The sequence below is a fragment of the Triturus cristatus genome, chromosome 3_2, assembly GCF_964204655.1.
Source record: "Triturus cristatus chromosome 3_2, aTriCri1.1, whole genome shotgun sequence".
Lineage (NCBI taxonomy): Eukaryota > Metazoa > Chordata > Amphibia > Caudata > Salamandridae > Triturus > Triturus cristatus.
This window is the reverse complement of record NC_140584.1, coordinates 82,171,240-82,193,238: the sequence shown is the minus strand read 5'-3', so window position 1 is coordinate 82,193,238 and position 21,999 is coordinate 82,171,240. Positions and strand designations below refer to the sequence as shown.

At 42.6% G+C, this 21,999-nt stretch overlaps 1 protein-coding gene across 1 annotated transcript; it reads right to left on the bottom strand.

Annotated features, from left to right (window-relative positions):
- Positions 1 to 4,128: 4,128 nt before the first annotated feature.
- On the bottom strand, positions 4,129 to 11,190 carry LOC146856841 (syncytin-2-like). The gene is made up of 2 exons (XM_085646999.1): positions 10,319 to 11,190; positions 4,129 to 4,235 (listed from the first exon to the last, which is right to left on the bottom strand). Exons 1-2 carry the CDS (start codon positions 11,172 to 11,174, stop codon positions 4,129 to 4,131), a joined length of 963 nt encoding a protein of 320 aa, XP_085503125.1. The 5' UTR covers positions 11,175 to 11,190.
- Positions 11,191 to 21,999: the final 10,809 nt, after the last annotated feature.

The window sequence follows — 21,999 nt, the reverse complement described above, 5'->3', positions numbered from 1 at the left end:
AAAGAAACAAGATGGTTTTAATTCCTTGAGGACTCTCCTGTTGCAAAACCGCACCTAACCCCTTCTCACTAGCATCAGTTGTAAGGATTGACTTAAGCTTGGTATCAAAACTTTGCAAAAATGGTGCATCACTTAACTTCTTCTTAACATCAGAAAACTCTCTTTCACATATATCCGTCCATCTGAAACTAACACCCTTCTTTAACAAACTTCTCATATTGACAGTTAACTCAGAAAAATTCATGATGAATTTCCCATAGTATTCTATTAAACCAAAAAAACTCATCAATTCTTCCTTTGAAGTAGGGGAATGCATACCACGTATAGAAGACAACAAATCATCTTTGGGTTTGACCCCACTACCTGAAATATTGTGCCCAAGATAGTCAATAGAATTTGATCGGAACTTACACTTCTCAATTTTAATGGTGAGATTAGCATCAGATAACCTAGACAGAACAGATCTGAGGCGGTCATCATGTTCATTATCATTATCACCAAAAATAAGTATGTCATCCTGATAGATGCAGACACCCGGTAAACCTTTCAAAACCTTCTCCATTGCACGCTGGAAAACAGAAGAAGCTGATACCAAACCGAATGGCATTCTTTTAAATCTAAATGTACCAAACGGCGTGATGAAAGCAGTAAGGTCCCTGCAAGATTGCTCCAATTCAATTTGATGATAAGCTGAAGTTAAATCAAGGGTGCTAAAAACCTTAGCACCACCCAGAAGAACTAAGAGTTCCGAAATATTAGGAAGAGGATATCTATCCACAACCACACTCTTATTTAATTGGCGTAAATCTATGCAAAGACGCAAATCACCGTTCGGTTTGCGCGCAGCGACCACCGGAGCCATCCACTCCGTTCCCTCAACCTCTTCAATGATACCACCATTTTTAAGCTTGATGATCTCCTTTTCCATGTCAGACCTAACAGCCAACGGGACATTCCTGACTTTACAGGCAACCGGTACAGAATTCTCCTTTAACATTATCTTATGCTGATAACCTCTCATGCAACCCAAATCTTTTTTGAACACTTTTGGAAAATCACACATCAATTCATTGACCAATTTCTCATCTTGTACAGATTCTACCGTACATACATCTCTTAACAAAATGGGTGGATCAGAATTTGGATCAAGATAAACCCCCAAATCTCCCTGATGAATCCAGCTAATTATACTGTCACCCTTTTTTGAAACATAAATTTTCCCTGATACAAATCTTCCCTTGTACTCAATCAATCCCAGAAAGTACCCATGTAATTTAATGGGTTCTCCCCCATACGCCAATGGAATTATGTCAGCTTTCAACAGAACAACTTTTTGCTTCAATTTCTTGTTGTAAAAATCATTCGAAATTATAGTAATTTTTGCTCCTGAATCAAACAAGACCTGAGTTAACTCCCCATCAACTAAAATTTCATCCGTAGGACACATTTTCATGTTGTTATCACTTCCTATCTCTAAAATTATTTGACCACACTCAAAATCTTTGTACATCTCTCTTGAATGCTCATCTTCATAAACCTCTACCATTTTAACTTTTGAATTAAGCTTAGTCTTACACACAAATTCAAAATGACCCTTCTTTTTACACTTCAAGCACATATGACTAAGAGCAGGACACCTTTTATCATTAGCAAGATGCCCTAACTTATCACATCTGTAACATTTAAAGGACATTGACTTATCAGATAAAGTATTACTTATTTTGCTCCTATCCACTTGACCTTTGTCTTTTGTTTTAAACTTGACATCACTTTGTTCTTTAACCACTTGTACCTTGGCCTCCTTAACATTATCCTTTTTTATGATGGCAACACACTTTAATGAATGTTCTATCTTTTTAGCTACAACAATGACCTCATCTAGAGTAGGGTCATCTCGTAACCACAATTCTTCTCTTACTTTATCCATACTACAACCTAACATGAATTGATCACGCACATGTTCATCCGTCAGGTTTTCAAATTTACAAGATGAAGCAAGTTTCCGTAAACTTGTCAAATAATTTTCAATAGATTCACCCTCATTCTGCAGTCTCTTCCCAAAATGATACCTCTCCAATATCGTGCTTACTTTTGGAAGATAATGCTTGTCTAACTTAGATATGCATATTTCATAATCATTTAAACCATCTGACTCAGAAGTTGCCAATTCAGGGAGATGATCGAACACGTCTTGTCCTTCTGAGCCCAGGCAATGAAGCAAAAGAGATGTTTTCCTTTCAGCACTCAACGAAGCGCCACACACCCTAGCATATCTTTCGAATACACTCTTCCATTTTTTCCATTTGATAGGAGGTTCACCAGGTTGGGAAAGAAAGAAAGGTGCTGCAGTAACATTCTGCATTGCACCAAACATAAAGTGAACCCTTTTTTTTTAAAATAAAATATATGATAAATAAGAAGAAAACTAAAATAAATTTTAAGGACAATGAAACTGTGCGTTGTAACCTAAATGATGATCTTATGACATACAATTAACATCTATATCATGGAGATTAAACCCTAATATGCACATACATTAGCGTGCATATCGCTGTCAAAACTGTTTGTAATTTCTTTCCTAGAAAGCTTTAAATACCAGCGTGTAACTCTCTGTCAAAAATACCTCTTAACTGACATGAGTAGAATTACTGTACCATACTGGAATTGAGACTCGCTTTAGATCACTGGTGTGCGAGTCACCGATGAGGAATTCAAATTGACTGAGAGGAGGAATTTATCGCACCACAACAAATGGATTCGAAGCTCACTTTGCCAAACTGATGTACGAGTCACGGATGAGGAATCCGAAGAAACAAAACCTGCAAAACGTACAAGATGTGATGTTAGTTCACGTAGTTCACCGAAATCATCCCAATCCAAAATGGCCGCAGGAACGTGCGACGTAATGACGCTGTCCCAGGATGCAATTCCGCAGTCAGAGCGTGAAGAAAGCCTCAAAAAGAAGTCGACTCCGAAAGAACACTTGAAGATTCGAAGAAGATGAACAATCCAAAACGAAGCTTGAAGGTACGAGTTCTATAAAATGTTAGTATTTAATCAGAGCGCGAGACTCCTTCTCAACGTATACCAGTAACGTACAGTAAAAGTTAACGCAAAGTTAATACATCGCGAAAACCATCACATAGGAAAAAAAAATAAAAAATTAAACTTTCGAAGATCCTCTCACGCTTGAATTGTAATAATTTTCAATCACATCGAATTTTCACCAGCCTCTCTGACCGTGGTTCACCAGTAGAGCATCTTTGACCGAGCCACTAAAACATTTGAAGCTCATGAGAAAAGACGTACGATCCAGCTGATCCAACGAAAATTCGTAAATTAAAGCAATTCGCGATTGAGGCATAAATTGCTTAAGAGTATGTTGTACCTTCCACTACTAAGAGAGTGAGCCCACATCGAGTTAAACCCCTCAAATCACCGTGGGAATGTGGCGAAATGCTCCCAACCCTCTAGTATAAAAATTTTTTTGTATCTCACCAGAATCAGTTTATCTTAATACTTGTTGTTGAGATCTTCTTGAAGACTGCCGACTACGCCAGTGTTATATTTCAATGAGAATGTCAAGATCCAGTTTAAAGTTGATTTGAAGAAAGAGTTTAATCTTCAAGATAAAATCCCATCCATACAAGTTCACCAGTACAGCAACAGCTCCTAGTCAACTGTCCCAAACTCCCTTATGACCTATATACATTCTATCTCTGACTACATCAAAACCATAGAAACATTTTGTATGACAGATAGGCATAACCATAGAGAACCTGTATAAACAAATCATCAAACAGGACACTACACATTCCTATCCGTGACCTTGGTCGTAATTGTGGGGGCTGTTGTTTCCAGATCCGTACCTGATTTGTTGTCCCTGCCTGCAACTATTATTGCTTGCTGTTTCATGTTAACTTCTCTGCTTGACCCAAATTTTTTGCTTCCACAGGGTCGGTTTTGCTGAGACTGACTGGTCCCCTGTTATCTGTGTGCCAGTAGTAGGTGCTGTGTCTATTGAGTCATATTCTAAAATCTACAGCTTTTATAGTGATCCTGTTGCTTGAATTCTTACTTCCCGCAAGATTCCATTAAGGATTGATGGCAGGACCTGGAATTTATCCCCTAAATTTCCACATTGGCATCCGACTTGCTGAGTGTAATATGATTTTGGGCTCTCTGTATCAGCTCATTGAGTGCCTTTAGTTTCTTATCAATTCCCTCAATGTGAACTGCCAAAATGTTGAGGAGTTCAACCTGAAGTTTCCATTTGACTGCTTGATGGCAGATTGCTGATGACATTGCCTCCATTGTAGATAAGGGCGCCCCCCCATGTACCAGCAGGGACCTCAGTGTTTGCTATTTCAGATTCAACTTCTGCTATGCTCCCAAATTTGATGGCGTTGTTGCTCTTCCTGAGACTCTAGTGTTGTTGATAGAAACCGGCTCCTGCTGGGGCCTCTTGATTGGGCTTAAGGGAGGTTTAGCCTCAAAAGTACATTTGTCCATTGCTGGGGAGTTACTGTTGCAGGGCAGGAACTGACTGAGTCTGACTGTTGTTATATCCATCTGTCGACTTGACCCTTACAGAGGAGCTAATACTGGAGCTAATGATGGACAGAATGCTGAACAATGCAAACATTCACCCCCAGTCACCAGGATCTGGGTTTAATCCATCATTCTTTTGCTCACCACACCACCCCAGTTTGGACCCAGCCATATGCAAATCAGTCTTGACCCTGCTCCTTAGGGAACAGTCCAGCTCGAACTGCCAAGCCAGGTCCTCCCTGGACCGTAAACAAGCATCCTGGGACCAGTTTTGGGGCATCACCACTCATCACCCGGGCTAGCTTGAATCCAGTGGTGCAGTGAGCACGGGACCCACGTCTGGGAATACCCTTCCCACGTAGGGTGACAAATGCAAAAGAAACAATTGATGGACGCAATGCTGAACAACGCAACATTCACCCCAAGTCACAAGGATCTGGGTTTAATCCATCATTCTTTTGCTCACCACGCCACCCCAGTTTGGACCCAGCCATATGCAAATCAGTCTTGACCCTGCTCCTTATGGGAAAAGTCCAGCCCGAACTGCCAAGCCAGGTCCTCCCTAGACCGTAAACAAGCATCCTGGGACCGGTTTCGGGGCATCACCCCTCATCAGCCAGGCTAGCTTGAATCCAGTTGTGCAGAGAGCACGGGACCCACGTCTGGGCATACCCTTTCCACTTATGGCGACAAATGCAAAATAAACAATTTTATATACTTCTATCTGTGGTTTCCTGGTGTTTGCACTTGTTGCTCCTGTAAATCTCATATCTGGGTTAGGTGCCTCTTGTATGTTCCCTTTTTTAGATTCCAAATTGGCTAGCGCTAGTTGTGTGCTGCTTGATGCAGCCATTACTTTGCCTGTATTTTTCTGAGTTAGAAAGTCCGTTATTTTATATCCCTCCTTTTGTCAAAGTTGCAATTTTACCCTTTTTTGTTTCTGCTTTGATGGAGATGATTCCAAGTCAGTTGCTTCTGCTTCCTCCACACATAGTACTGAGTCATGATTGTGCATTCTTTAGAGCCTTTTACTTGCGCTGGGCTGGGTCCGTTCTCATTTTTCCCACTACATTGTTGCTCTCTGTTTCTCCCTTTGGCCTTTTTCCGTGTGGGTTTTATGCAGGGCACAAGTCCTAAAAAAAGAATTGGGAGGACTAACCTAGTTAATCAGTAAGCGCATGACATCACGCCTCGTGACATCTCGGCGCGTGACATCACAGGAAGTGACATCACAAGAAGTGACATCCGATCTTAAGCTCTCACATACATATTTTCCAGGTGTATCATGAGTACATCGGAGCACATTTCGAGTATACTTGTAAACTCTCCTGAATTACGCAGAAGATTCACACTTTTGTACGCTACAATGTTGCCTTTTGTCAGTCAGCGTAAAGCTTCCTCTAGCCATAGTGCTTTTAAAGAAAAAATAGTGATATTTAAATAATTACAACGCCTCTTCAGGGGTAGCACTATATAAATGCTATTTATTTTGTGCAAATACTGGGAAAGACCAACACATCTGACATTCTTACAGTGCATGCATATCTCCTAAACAGAGCCTGAACAAAGTGAAAAGATGCCTCTCTTAAGTATGTGTGAAGTACTAACAAGGTGTGAGCCTTTGTTTCTCCTCTGCTGCATGTGCTTCTAAGTGTGAGGCTCCTGACTGCTCCCCGCCAAGAGACTGGAACTAAAGGAGGCCTGATGACCCCTCAGACTCGGTCTTTGTTAAGAGCCAGCAGGAGTTAGAATTAAGAGAGCCCCATCCTCGCCTGCAGGTTGTTGCCGCTCAAAAGCTGATAACAACGTGCAGGCGATGCTGAAAGGGTCCAGGTGTTTGGAAATAACAACAGGACGAATTCAGCATCTTTATCAGTGGGGCCCAACTTCTTGGCAGGGTGGACGGCATCCCCCCGTGAAATAAGTGGGTGGATGCCGTCCACCCGCGTGTACCCCCGACTACCCCCGACTCGTGCCCTGGTTTTATGCCGTATGATACTCTTTGATGCTGGATTCGATCTCTTCCCTGTGGTTTGATGGTGGACCGTATGGCGCCACCTCTCCCCCTCACATGGAATTTCAGAGGCTGTGGAGGTAAGGGTAGGGGCACAAGCGTGTATTGCTTGTACAGGATGAACAGCTCTTGGAAGGTTTGTGGACGGAGGGGGACAGTCTCCGGGCGCTACTCCAGTTGCTACTCGTGCCTCCCCGCTCTCCTGTTTTGCCGCGTGTATCATCGAGCGGGAGAGCACATCTGGGCTGCAAGCTGCACCTGCGCCTAGGTGGACCGCTTCAGCAGACCACGGGGCTCAACTAGGGTTGAGGGAAGTAGCCTACAGCACTGCTCTAGCACCTCACTTGCTTGTACACTTACACACTGTATTCAATTGTGTCCTGCCAGGAAGTCCTCCTGGCATCCCCCCTCTCCGCCTGCCCCTTCTGTGCAGGCCGAGGGGCCTGGGGTCCTGGCGGGGCTGATGGGCATTTACGCTTTTCTCTTGCTCTTCTCTTGCTCAACCACCATATTTGGAGCAGTGAGTTGAGCAGTGAATTAAGCAGAGGGGAGTGCGTACCTCTATCTTGCAGCTTGCTGCATGTCTTGCTGTCTGGCCTGGGGAGGTTGGGAGGGAGTTGGGACTAATCAACGGCCAGCAAGTACTGACTGCGCCCCTCGGCACCCTGGCTGCTTGGAGCAGGCAAAATGCTGGTACAATGCTGGCTCAGAGCAGGTGCAGGCACAGAGCCTCTCGCCCGAGGCCCGTTTCCTTCTCTGCCTCCCCTCCTCTCCTATCCCCATCGCACTACCTCAACGTGGGCTGGGCTTTGGCAGCCACAGCATCAGCGTGAAGGTGGCAGTTTGCGGTGAGAGGACGGATGTAGGTTTTCAGCAGCCCGTCCGCCACGCTCTCACTTTTGGCAGCACGCTGACCGTGCTCTCCCTACAGCTGGTCTGCCCTTCTCATGGCAGCTGCGATGCTCGCGTTTGCTGCCTGGGTCCTCGCTCCTCCCTTGTCTCCATGTTGTCCCATGAAGCTCATCAGTCAGGGCCTGAGGAAAAGGGCTGTTCTAGGCCTTTTTCAGGGGGTTGAGAGGCACATGGAAATGGTGCCCAAGGAGTCGGGTTGCTGAATGCTCCCAACCCCAATGGCACTCAAGCCTATGATGCAATTTGTGATGGTGATAAACACTGGTTGCAGGTTTCCAACATATCATGGGATGTGTCCAGAGGAACTTGGAACCACAATCAGGCCTTTATTTTGTAAAGTACTGATTTCAATCAATATTTCTTGTTTGCTTTAATCACGAAGGGTTAAAACAATACAGTTGCACAAAATTGCATCTGGACAAATTGCATTAAAATTGCAGATTGCTATTGTGTTTTGCATTTCATATGAAAGTGTGTATGTGCGACAACCTGGTTCATGCATTAAGAAGCGCAATTAGTTTTAGCCTACCTCATCTTTGGGCTAAAAATAACTTCTTGCCAGCTTTGATGTTTCGCACTGGTTGCCAGTGAGGCAGAGAAGTGACATCAAAGTCCAGAAGGCCCTGCACAGTGCTGGTCTTGAGTGCCTTCCGAAACAACTGCTCGCGTGCCTAGCAGGTTCATCATGCTTCCCCTAGGCTGGATCTGAAGAATTGCTTACTGCTACTCCCATTGAGGTACAAGAGTTTCGGAGGAAGAGCCCTTCACCCCAAAAGTCCCACCCTTTGTAACTCAGTGCAACAATGCCCTCTTCTGGAGACAGATTATGGAAATCATTACAAAACTTAAACATTCACCTCCTTCTGTGTACGAACAGGAGTAAGTCTATATTTGTTTATTTCTTTTCACTCCCGGTCTTTGGCCACCTTAAGGCAACTAGCTGTTTGCACAAGCAATTTAAACAAACAAGTGAAATAAATATAATGATTAAATATATAATGTAATGATTAACACAATTAAAAAATATATAAAACACAAGGGGAAGTGAAGCATAATGGCAGTTCTCTATATAAAGTCTAATGTGGCTAAGTAACCGTTTTTCCATGTAAATACTATGTGAAATGGAATTTGCAGCGTTAGTCACATGTGACTGTTTTGGTTCAGGAACTAAAATGCACTCCTTGTGAGGCAAGAGGTTGTGCATATACCTTTATAGGGCTCACCCTTGCATGTAAAACATTTTGTTAGCTTACAGTCGGCTTAGAGCCCTCCCATTGCTTACCATTCGTTGGCTTCTTTGTCACTCTCCTTTGCTTGCTTCCTTTTTGTTAGTGCTTGTTGGATTTCCTTCCTCATTTTGTGTTTGTCCCTCTCCATGAGCATGGTTGCATGACTTGTGTCCTTTCACTGGTCCCTTTTCTGGTGCTACTTTTTAGATCAAGCCTACTAGAGAGCGTGTGCACTATATGTAGGAAGGCGTATTGTGGGATTACCAAACACATAGGGAACAGGGGCGTTGAGCCTGCCATTGCTTATGTTTGATTGTCGTTCCTGCTACTCTCATTTGCCTGCTTCCTATTCGTGGTCCAGCTTGTCAATTTTATTTTTGTTCCTCTCATAGTGCATTGCCTCTTTACCCTCCCTTTGTTTGCCTGATGTCTGTGCTCGCTGTCAGGGAATTATTTTTAGGTGGGGGACTAGCTAGCTCATTTGCTGTCTCTTTGAGACATGCTGTATTCTCTCTGTGGGCTTACGGCCTGCCCATTGCCTTGTTATTCGTCCCTTCGATTGTCATTCAAAAATGGTTGCATGCTTGTTATTAATCCTTCCTCTTTGTCCCTCCTTTTCGTGTTTAGTTTCCTCCCACAGAGCAACACCCAATTACTGTTAACATTACGCTTCTGTGTTTGTGTTAATTTGAGTGGCTATTTTCTTGTTTGATTTCTGCTCGTGTCACTGTTTGCCCTTGTTTGCTGGTTCAGATTCGGCGCCCGTCACTTAAAATCCCCGTCCAGTTCAAATACCGAAATGAAATGTCAAACGCTCTGGATGCTGTTTTTGAAATCACTTTTTAATTTTGTCTGACTTCAAAGGGCAAGGATTTCCCCGGAACACCTCATGCGTCTGTAGGGAAAAAATCCTTTAAGCAGTGCAAATCATTTAATCACCAAATCTACAACAAAAGGGAGTACAAAAAGGTTTATTGTACATGCCAGGCCAATTCAGCTGGGAGAGTGATGTGCTATGAGCGAAGCACAAGTCAGTCTCAACTTACATACACTTCAAGTCTACTTCTTATAATACTAATTTTGTCCTAGATCCATATTTAATACAATGTTCACAATAGAAAAAGCTTCCTGCTTTTCTGTTCTGTCCCACCCAGATTACATACATTTATTTCAAGAACAGCTCTTTCCTGTGTGAGTGACTTCTCACGCCAAATTTACAGACTACAATGGAAAACATTCTTGCTGCTCTGAATTTCCTGTTAAATATCCTAGACAGGACGTTCTTAGCTTGAATACAATGAAGAGGAAAAAACACTTAAACCAGACCGTATTTAGACCTTTTTTTTTAAAGATAGGCTGTAGGTTATTTCCAGATACAATTGTGCAACTTTAAAATGCACGTTTAAACATCATTATACTGTTTTTCTGTCTTTACATAATATTTCACAGTTTGTGGGCAAAACTGAATAATTAGGTCCTAAATCTAAATTAGGGTTTTGATTCCTTTCACTCCCCTCTCTAGTCGATTCTTCGACTACATCCTCACTACCCCTGTGCATTTCTTCCAATTCTATATTTTGCATCTCTTTATGTCTCATTATAGGGAACATACCTCCCACTTTAGCTGTAACCCTCTTGCAACATGCTAAAATAACCTGGAATACTAGGCACATCAATAGCAACAGAACTATTATAGGCAACAAGGCCTTAGACAACCCCGACATCCAGGACGGCACCCGATCAAACCAGCCAGTGAACCACTCATCTGGAGCACCCCCATCTTTCTTCATCTGTGTATGCAAATTATGCAAAATCAATATGGTCTGAGTTAGATTTCCTTCATCTTCATCATTCTCAGGTATGAAAGTACAGCATACTGAATTATGTTTTTTACATACTCCTCCTTCGATTGCTGTCATTAAGTCCAAAACATATCTGTTTTCCATCACCATAAGTCTGATTGAACGCAGCTCTTCTTTAATTGCATTAAAACCATCTTCAGTAGCATTTATGGCTTTCATTAGCTCCCACCGGGTGATCTGAACCCAGCGAGCAGTTGCTTTTGCTTGAAACATAGGTATCAGACTTCCAAAAAATGTTTGTGCTTCATTGAACAACCTATACTCTTTGGGCACATCCTGCCACACTGAAGTTCCAAAGTACTCAGCCATCCTTTTTCTTCTGTGATGATGCAGCAAAGTTGATGCTTTACTCATGGAATGCAAATGCAAATCATTTATTTCTTTTGCTGGTATTACCATAGATGGAGTATGCAAAGTCACCAGAGAGCAGATTCCGCTCCAGTCGGGGGGTAATTGAGTGTATATTCGAGCTCCACACTGCCAGAAAAAATCCATAAGGCTGGAGGTACCGCCCTGCATATCGGCATTGTAAATAGTTGAACTGCAATTGAGATTCCGTCCCACTTTAACAATCCCATTTCCCTGAAAGCAAAGAGAAAATCTCATTAGTTTCACAGCCAGCTTAGGATGACGTTTAGTTCCAGTCCATGTATATCTCTGGATGTTTTCATCCTATACTTGCTGACATGATGCTTTTATATAATCAAATCTCAAATTATTTTTAGTTTCTGTGTCATTCCATAAAGATATGGCCCTACATGAAAACCTAACTCCAGTAAACCATTTATTATTGGCAAATACTGATGCTTCAATACTTAATACTAGCCTGGCTGCGCAATCTGGGGGCAGTGGTTTGGCAGAATAATTATTACAGGTGGATGGTGGATTAGATCTACCTAGAATACCTTGTTCCAATACGGCTTCCTCCCAATTTGCATAACTATATTTCTGCTCTGCTCCTTTCATTCTGGATATCTCTTTCATTATCTCCGTTGTATCTGTCAAAATTTGCAAAATTTCTGGGGTTGTATCAAATCTGGTTGTATTAACTCTGGCAGTCATAGGACTAACATGCGTTTGCTGTAACTGTGCTTTTATCCTACACAAGAAAAGATGCAATAAACACTTTGTCATATTAACAGGCACTTCTTTAGAATACACTAAAGGTGGTGTTTCTATGGCATGGGGAATAAGAGAACATACAGAAAAACTATCATTTTGTGTATTGGTACCTATATCATGCATGCTTTTGTACCACAAATTATCAAGTAGAGAATCATGCAGAGGATGTATATCTGTTTCATTGAAAACAGCTCTACGAAAGCTTCATACGTCTTCCCTATGGATGGGATTTTTTGCATCTACATAACACATAATACAATAGCAAATTATCAGAGTAATAATCATAACCACTGAGCTCATTATTATACTATGAAAAATATCATTTAACTGTCTCTTCATTGTATAATTTTTTCTTGGACCATTGCCTCCTCCCCTCTCTGTGGGAGTGAGGCCAAAAATTGAATAATGTCCGTTACGTGCACCCAGTTCCGCATCCCCTCCACTTTTACTGCTGTTGGCGTGCTCTGTGTTACTTGGTAGGGGCCTAGAAACTTGGGATCCTTCCATGTTCTCACAAAGTTGCACACGAAGACCCAAGAACTGATGCCGATGGCTGTAGACAAGGGCAGGGGTGGTGCAGTACTGTTGGCCTGTTGCAGCTGAACCTGTTTAGAATAAACCTGTACAGCTTTTGTTAAGGCAGACATGTATGCATTCATTTCTTGCCAAACACTTTCTGATGCAGACTTAGTATCAGAATGAATCATTTGATTTTGTTTAAAAGAAAAATTAGAATGCCTACCTGTTACGACTTGGTGAGGGGTCAAATAATGATCTTTTGAAGGGGCATTTCTCAATGCATACAGAGCAAAGGGAAGGCAGTAAAGCCAATTCTTTTTCAGTGTCTCACAAATGTTTTACACTTTGCTTTTCAATAAGCCATTCATCCGCTCAACAATTCCATTACTCTCTGGGTGGTAAACTGAGGTAAACTGGTGTACCCCTCCTAATAGTGTAGTAATTTGCTGAAATACTGTGTTAGCAAAGTGTTTTCCATTATCGCTGCGTATCGCCGCTGGAACCCCCCACCTAGGTATGAACTCTCTCACCAGGAATTTAGCTGCCTGGTCAGCATCACACCTGGAGCAGGGTCCTGCTTCAATCCATCACGAAAATGGACACACCACTACTAACAAATACCTATATCCAGTACATTTTTGTATCATATTTACAAAATCTATGTGTAACTCTATGAAAGGACCTATTGGTCATGGAATGGAGGATGAAGGCATTTTTGGTGACCTCTTATTAGAGTACTGATAACACACAAGACATGAAGCTAGAAATACATCAACTAATGGACCTAGTTTAGGGATAAACCAGCTTTTATTCAATTCATCCATCATTACTCTTTTAGAATTCTGTGTTGGTAAATGAAGTTGTCGAAGGGCTGTTATAAGTAGTGACTGAGGCATTATAACTTTACCTGAAGTTGCTGATCTATAAAGAAGATCTGAAATCCAGTCACTCCCCCCCTTGATTTCCAGAGTTCTTTCTCACGTTGTGGTGCTGCATTTTGAATGTCTAATAATGCCTCTGTAGAAATATTCTCATAATGTTGTATCTTAACCTCATCGTCTGCATCTAAAGTGTGCATACTGCATGTTTTCATTGCATATAAACTAGCTTCCTTTGCTGCTGTATCAGCAGCTTAATTGCCCTTAGACACCAAATCTGTTCCTTTTGTGTGTGCCTGGCACTTAACCACTGCTACTTGACATGGTATTTGCAATGCAGCAATAAGGTCAGCTGAAAGATGTTGGTGCGCTTCTGGTGTCCCATCAGATTTAAGAAATCCTCGCCTTTCCCATCTCTTCAGCCCTGAGTGAACTGTAGAAGCTACATATGCTGAATCATTGTATATTGTTACTGGCTGACCCTGACAAGCCTGTAGGGCCGTTATCAATGCTTTTAATTCAGCCACTTGGCCTGAGTCTTGGGATGGCAAGGGTAAGAGGTGCAATGTGTGTAAGGTATAATCAGTAGGTGTACCAATAGCCTCAACAACAGCTGCACCTGTATGTCTTTTACCTGTCTCCTGGTCTATCCATGAGGAACCATCAATAAACAATTGTCGGCCATCAGACAAGGGGTCCTCATGTGCCAGGTGATCGTCCTCCTCCAATGTTGCACTACAGTCATGATCAGTGGGCTCTAGTGGGTGCACTAAAAAAGTTGCAGGATTGACAGAGTGTACTCGCTCAATGCAGATAGAAGGGTTTGACAGTATTACTTCATAACCTGTTGCTCTTTGAGTGGTCCGTGTACTTTTACTTTTCTGCAGCACAGCAAATGGAGAGTGCTCAACATACAATGTTACAGGGCATCCTGCTGTAATAGTACTACTCTTTTCTACTGCAAGCGCTCGCTTACAAGGAAAGTGGCCTTTCATTACTGGATCTAATTGTCCACTAAAATAGGCGATGGGTTTGTGACCCATTGGGTATTTTTGAGTAAGGACTGATATCATGGAATCCTCTGTGGCAGCAGAAAACAGAAAAAATCTCTTTGTATAGTCTGGATTTGCTAGCACTGGGGCTGAAGCAATTGCTTCTTTCAATGTCTGAAATGCACTTACACTGTCATCACTCCACTGTATGCCTGTGTTGTCAGTTTTAGCTTGCTTCATTGCATATAATAGTGGTTGTATGATGGTAGCAGAATCAAATACCCACTGACGTACAAAATTACAAAGGTCTAGAAATGTATGCATGTCTTTTACTGTCTTGGGCTGAGGCTGATTACGTATAATTTGTATTCTAGAACCTGCTATCTTTTTGCCTTCTGCAGGCAACACTTGGCCCAAATACAGCACTTCTTTTTGCACAAACTGTAATTTTTTCCTGTCCACTTGGTATCCTTTAGTAGCAAGTAGCGTTAGGAGATTGACAGTGTCCAAAACACATTCAGATTCTGTTTTACTGCATAGCAATAAATCATCTACATATTGCAAAACTGTACTGCCTGACTGGAAATTTAACAAATCTTCTCTCAATACTCTATTAAACACAGATGGAGACTCACAATAGCCTTGTGGGAGTCTAGATTACTGGATTTGTTCACCATCAAAACTGAAGGCTGTCAAATAATGACTGTCAGGATGTAAAGGTATGCTAAAAAAAGCATTCTTTAAATCCACCACAGAAAACCATTTGCTGTCACTTGGTATATTTGTTAATATCACAGATGGGTCTGGCACTATGGGGTACTCTGCTAATACCATGGCATTAAGGGGGCGAAAATCCTGAGCCATCGTCCAAGTATTACCTGTAGATGATTTTTTTACAGGATAAATTGCTGTGTTACAAGGCGATGGACAGTAATACAGGACTCCCTGATCCTTCAGTCTTTGTATTGTCCCTCTAATACCTTATTTTGCTTCTTTAGACAGTGGATACTGTTTTACACGTGGCAATTGTGCACCTGGCTTCAACATTATCTTAAATGGTTCTGCAGATAGTATCAGTCCTACCTCATCGGGAGCTGATGTCCAGAGACAAGGTGGGACTGCTGCAAGTGCTTCAATATCATTGGAGGGGGATGGCACAACTGATAACTAGGTCTGTGCACGGTAAACACGTACTAACAAGGGTGCTGTGTGTGTATAAGCTATCTCAGTCCTGGTGGGATCGTCTGAAAAGAGTTCTGAATCCGAAATGTCCCGCGGTCTCAGACCAGGCATAAGAAAAATCAGGACCTTCCAAATTCCTCCATCATTATCTGATGCCACCAGAGCGCCCCACCTTCTGAATATTGCCATGCACTCAAGATAAAGGGTATTCACCTGTCCTAGTTCATCACCACCAGCTTGTCTCCTGAAAATTAGTCTTCGTGGTAATTCCATCCATCTCCCTAAAAGTATTTCCTATGTCTTCAGAACGGTGAGTACTGCATCTGCTAGCAATTTATAATGCGCTGGCTCTGCCCTTCCAACCACATGTTCCTCTGGTATTCTTAGAAAATGTATCCCACATTTCGCTTGCCCTGGTATTTCACATGTCATGGACCCATCAGAGGAAAACCTTATTGTCATGTTTAATTTAGAAATGATATCCCTTACTAATACATTTGCTGGTGAATTTGGAGAATAAAGGAGACGCTCCTGCATTCGCACTCCTGCCACCTCTATGGGCACATGTGTTGTGTATGGACGCGCTGTACTTCACCAGAGAAGCCCTGCGTATCCATGGTGGCAGAGGACAATGGAACATTTCCTTCTGAAGCAAGATTTTGTTGCCCCTGTATTAACCAAAAAAAGCATACCTACTTCATAATCATAATCCATAATCATTTCTACCATTGGTTCCTCCTCTGGGTCTATAGTCCTAGCTACCACAGTACTATTGGGATTCCCTGGTGCGTCCCATCAGGCTGTATGATAAAAGGAGTTTCCACCTTGAACAATCACTCCCCCTTGTCTCCCTGTGCTCAACAGTGCAGTAGTCTGCACCTGATGCTGGCCTCCTGCCTGCACAACAGGTGCTGGTGCCTCTTGAATAGGTACGTTAGTAAATTGCTATTGTGGCATATAAACCTGTGGTAGTGGAGTTATTTGTTGAGGATAGGCGGCATACTGATAAGGACCATATTGAGGTGCTGGCCCTGACGTGTTCACATTTTGTCTTCCCCTTCCTCTCCCTATTCCTATCACTCGCTGCGCTTCATCACTCTTCTTAAAGCGGCATTCAACAATAAAATTTCCAATATTACCGCAGTAATGGCATTTAAAACTTCTTCTTCCTTGCATCTGCCTCCCCTCTCTTTGACCTCTTCCTTGCTCCCTGTTTGCAACAGGAACCTGCACAGTCATTTCTTTTCCTTCTCATTTTTCTGTATCTTTTGTGTCACCAGTTTAGCTTGGGCTCTGTCACTTTGGTCTTTATTTCTCCTCTCCTTTTCTTCCGTTTTTCTACAAAAATGTATAATATGTGCTTGTATTTCTGCCCAGGGTTTTACATCTAAAGCCACGACCTGATCTAAATGGTCTTGTATGTCTCCTGGTAGCCCCTGTTTTAAAACATTGTAGAATAATCTACAACTACCTCCCATGTCTACAGGTCCTACATCTGCTTCCCTCTTTTTCTTCATCATTATTATGTAGTCTGCACAGGACTGACCTGGAGACATAGTTTGTGTCATCAATGCCCCAATATCTGGTTGTTCTGGGTACCTATTCCTTAATTCAGTCAACACTCTAGAGCGCACTACTCCAAAAGCAGACCCATCATGTTTTTCTTTAGTAATAGTTACTCCTTGTATCCCTGCACTTCTCATTATACTATCCACCTCATCCCCTAATATGGAGCTCAAAAGGCTCTTTACATCCCCAAGAGCTAAAGGTATCCCAGCTGTTGCATTTTCAAATGCTTTTATCCATTTCCCTGCTCCTTCATGTAATGGAGGAAGGCCTTTTTTAGATTTTCTTTATCCATATGTTGTCATGGAACATAGACAGGCTGTGCTCCCTGTGTCTTATACACCGGTGGCATCTGCATTTCAGCGATATTCCTGTCAACATGTCCCTCATAAGATGTGTCAGACCTTAAAGCATATTTCTTCCACACACACAGACTTTGTTGCATGTAATCATAATCCCACTCTGGATCCCCATAACCTTGAAAAAGACATAAATCAGCCATATTAATCAATTCAGGGTCAAAGGATCCTGCTCTTGGCCACACTTTCATCTGTGGCACCATGCCTGCTGTCAATCCTGCAAGGTTATTAGTAAATGGGACAACATTATACCGACTATTTTCTCCCTTTGCTACTATTTCATTGGGTGTCAAATCACTGTTTTCTTTCCTTTCTTTTCTCTGTATAAAACTTGTCATTCCCTGCATATTTCGTACATGAAGGGATCTTACTTCAGCTGGAGGGGAACTTTGTCCTAACTCTATCATATCCTCTGCGCGAAATGGACCACCAGACCTTGTTGTACTACTGGGAAACACTTGGCTCTCCTCTTAATTGTTCTCTAAAAGCACTTTGTTCCTCTAATCTTCTATTTATTTCAGCATTTCTGTTCTCAGCCTCTTGCCACAATTCCATGAGTTCCTGGTCAAGAACCCTTCTAGTTTCACTCTCCACTGAGTTTCTTTCTTCCTCATCTTTCTCATCCTCTCCTGTCACATTCTTGATTTCTAGATCATATCCTATGTCCCTTACAGCTGGCTTTGCATCTGGTTTAAATGATATGGAATTACATTTGTTTGAACAGTTATCAGCAATAAGGCTTAATCTCTTAATTGTATTCTGTATTCCCTTTACACTGGTGGTCATGTCACGATAACCCTTATCCTCTTCCTGATATATTTTTGATCGTGCCCCTAAATCAAACTTCATCTGTGGTGTGCTAGTATAATATCCATTTTCCTCACTTGAGATTTGAGGAATCTTGATAGCCCATTCTAATATATCTTTTGACTTTTATTCCAGCAATTTTCCATTGTTGTCTTGTCTTAATTTTACTGGAATGTCTCCTGTTAAGGACACTGTTCCCTCATATACTTTTTCAGATTTAAGAGGGTCTTTATTAATTATTTGAGCAAGATCAATCTACCCCATTTTTAATAAGTCATCAACCTTTGGTGTAACTTTGTTTATGGGAATTAATATCGGATCTTTATAGCCTAAAGTTGAAACATCGGTGTCCACTGAGTCTGTTGAGGTAGTGGGTTCCTTATCTTCCACTGATAATGATGGATACATACCCTGACGGCATAAGGGCCCTTTAATTATCTCAGAATATGTTGGGGGTGGTGCTGTGGCTTCAACATGGGAATCCTGACTGAATATCTTCCACATGTCCAATGATGCTAATCTTTTTGTTCTCTTAGCTCCTTTATATGCTCCTAAGATATATGATATTACATGGGCTATCACTGTATGATCAAAAGAGCCATCTGGTGGCCATGGAACCAGGGAAGTCTTTGTGCCTTCTGCCCATTCCTGACAATGTCTTTTTATTCTGTCAGAGTTTTCTGGAAATGTGGAAATCATATGGCCTAAAGGAGTCCCTTTGTCTCCCTGCCTCCCCTTGGAAGATTTCTTAAAGAAAGGCATGACCTCACAATTTTCCTTTTAATCTACCAAAAAACTTTTACTATTCTTGAAGGCTCCTGTCCTAATGTGGTTCACGCTAAAAAACTGTTGGTACCTCTGATAATGCAAGAGAACTCATAATCTATAACACATGATATAACAACCACAAATCTGCATTATATATATATATGTATTTTGTTTAGAAAAACAACTCGCATAACATATTAATACGAAATGTCAACTTTTTCTATTCCTCTGACGTTTTCCTAATTCAAACTGTCAGGGTAGACTTCTTATATAATTCCTATTTCTCCAATAATTCCCCAAGGGAAAGAAAAACAGTCTGCCAAGTTTAACTAAATAAACATCTAGTTCTCTGACTGTTAGACCTGGCACCTTGGCGTGGGTCTCCCTTCCATTTTTGCTGTTGCCTCATGTGTTTTTGCTGGTGTTAGAGGCTCAAGGCACTGTGCCACTGCTGTTCAGTGCCACAGTGCATGTACTCCCTATTGTAAATTGATGTATGAATTTGTGATTCCATGATTGGTTGGTTTTGGTTTACCTGTCAGACCCAAGTACAGTGCACCAGGAGTGCCCAGGGCTTGTAAATCCAAATGCTACTGGTGGGCTTGCAGCACTGGTTGTGCCACCCACAGAAGCAGCCTGTAAAAGTGTGTCTAAGGTCTGCCATTGCAGAGCCTGCGTGCAGTCTGGTACTGTCATGCTGACTGGGCAAGTGCACCCACTTGCCAGTCCCTAAACCTTCCCTTTTCTTCATATCAGCCACCCCTATGGTAGGCCCCAGGGCAGGGTGCATTGTAAGGATAAGGTAGAACATGCCCTGGTGTGTGTGGCATGTTCTAATAGTGAATTACAGCCATTTTTGTTTTTCACTATTGCAAGGCTACCTGTTCTCCATAGGCCAGAATGGGCAGTTTAGATTATTCCATTTTATAATCTTAACTGACTCAGGGAACATGGTAGAAATTCGAATTTAGTATGCCTGAACTCAGAATGATAAAATACATCTTTTAGTGAAATTGGTTTTAACATTCTGTGTTTGAAATTACCACTTTTAGAAAGTAGGTATTTTCTTACTTAACTGTCCAAGCCTGCCTCTGCTAGGTTGTGTATTGCTTGTCTGGAGTTTGAGTGACAGGGCTGGGGAATTCCAGGAGACAGGGTGAGGTAGCCCAGTGGTGAATAGAGAGATCTGCATCTAGATGGGAGGGAGGAGTTGCACCTGGGACCTGAATAGGGCTGTGCCTTCCCTCCACAATGCTGGCTCCACCTCCTGTGGTGCGTCTGATGTCTCTGCCCTGCACTCTGAAAGGAAAGAAGGAGTCATGTAAACAAAGTGCTCCAGGACTGACCAGAACTGGTTTGGACTAGGCAAAGGCCCCTTTGCCACAGAGGACAACAGATTTTGGGGTATAAGTAGTGGGTCCCTGATCCCAAGAATTTAGATCACTTTTGGAACAAGAAGAAACCTTTACTGAGGAGCAGAACCTGAAGAAACTGAGGAGAGACTATCCCTAAGCTGAAGTGCTGCTTGGGGGATTGGCCTGCAGTGGTTTGCCTAACTGCCAAAGGAAGGAGAAGAGACTTTGTGTGCTTATTTCAACTTGTAAGGATCTCCAAGGGCTTGAGAGAAGAGCTTGCCTCCTGCTGAAGTCTCAGGGACAACATACTTCAACCACCAGCTCCCCAAGAGTTCTTTGGAAGTGCCTGCTGCTGTTTTGGACCTTCTGAGGGACTGCGTGTCACAGTCGCTGGGGCTGTCGCATCACACCGTATCACAAGAAGTGTCTTGCATCGAGGAAGAAGCGCGTCGCTGCTGCTGCCGTGGCATCTTGGATGTCGCCGCTGTAGCCGTCGTATTGCACCACATCAAGAAAAGCGCCTCGCATCCACGGAGAAGCGTGCCGCCGTCGGAGCTGCTGTCGGCGCATCACGGAACCAGGGTGACGCCGCTGCAGTTGTCGCATCGAGCGGAAGCGTCTTGCAACGTCGGAGAAGAGTGTCGCCGCTAAAGCCGCTGTCGTCGCATCACTGGACAAGGGTGTCGCCGCTGCGGCTGACGCATCGAGCCGAGATCTCTCGCAACATCGGAGAAGCGTGCCGCATCAGGAAGAACTTCACGTCTTTATTTATTTGCACCAAACCTTCATCGCATCAACATCGTTGCAACACTTTCGTTGTCCTGCGTGTCGCATCTAAAGGTACATTGACTTGAAGTGTCGCATTTAAGAACTAAAGAGAACTAAGCTAAGTACTACCATTTTAAAGTAACAGTATTGTGGATTTTTGTCGTTTATGGTCTTGTGGTAAATCTATATAAAGAATACTTATTTTTGATATAAAACCTGTGTGGTGTCCATCTGTAGTGTTGTCACGTGATTACTGTATGTGTTCACAAATGCTTTACACACTGCCTCTGAGATAAGCCTGCCTGCTCATGCCAAGCTACAAAGGGGGTGAGCAGGGTTTATTTTAGGAGTGTACCCCTTTACCCTGACTAGAGGAGAGGGTCCCTATTTGTCACAAGTACCTACCTGTGCCAACTAGAGACCCCCAAGTCTAACACTGATGATTGCTAAGCAAAAGGTCTGTCAGTATCAACAAAACACATTTAGTTCTCTCTCTTCCTCTCTGACGATTCCTAAACAAAGGTCTGCCAAGATTAACTAAATACACATCTCCGTTTGTAACAGTTGTGATCAATACACAAGGATTCGACAATCGCCCTTTTTTCCTACCTTATCTGGCCGCTGCAGACGTCCCCCAGACCGGTACCCCTGTCGTCCAAAAAACAGATCTTTCGTATCAACGGGCGTCTGTCATCCTCCTCAAATTGTGCACGACTAAATTAGAAGGGGCCCCGAAGGGGATCCTCCCCAGCAGCAGGCCTGGAGCAAAGGGGATCTCTTGGCTGGCTCTGCCACGATGTTGAGAAAAAATCCTTTAAGCAGTGCAAATCATTTAATCACCACATCTGCAACAAAAGGGAGTACAACAAGATTTATTGTACATGCCAGGCTAATTCAGCTGGGAGAGTGATGTGCTATGAGAGAAGCACAAGTCAGTCTCAACTTACATACACTTCAAGTCTACTTCTTATAATACTAATTTTGGCCTAGATCCATATTTAATACAATGTTCACAATAGAAAAAGCTTCCTGCTTTTCCGTTCTGTCCCACCCAGATTACATACATTTATTTCAAGAACAGCTCTTTCCTGTGTTAGTGACTTCTCACGCCAAAT

Bases quoted from the DNA above. Each gene is read 5' to 3' on its own strand.
- LOC146856841 (XM_085646999.1), bottom strand. From the start codon at position 11,174: ATGAGATTTTCTCTTTGCTTTCAGGGAAATGGGATTGTTAAAGTGGGA. The intron at 4,236-10,318 runs GTATGTTCCCTA...ACATTTTGGCAG, and splicing joins GGTTACAGCTAAAGTGGGAG to TTCACATTGAGGGAATTGAT.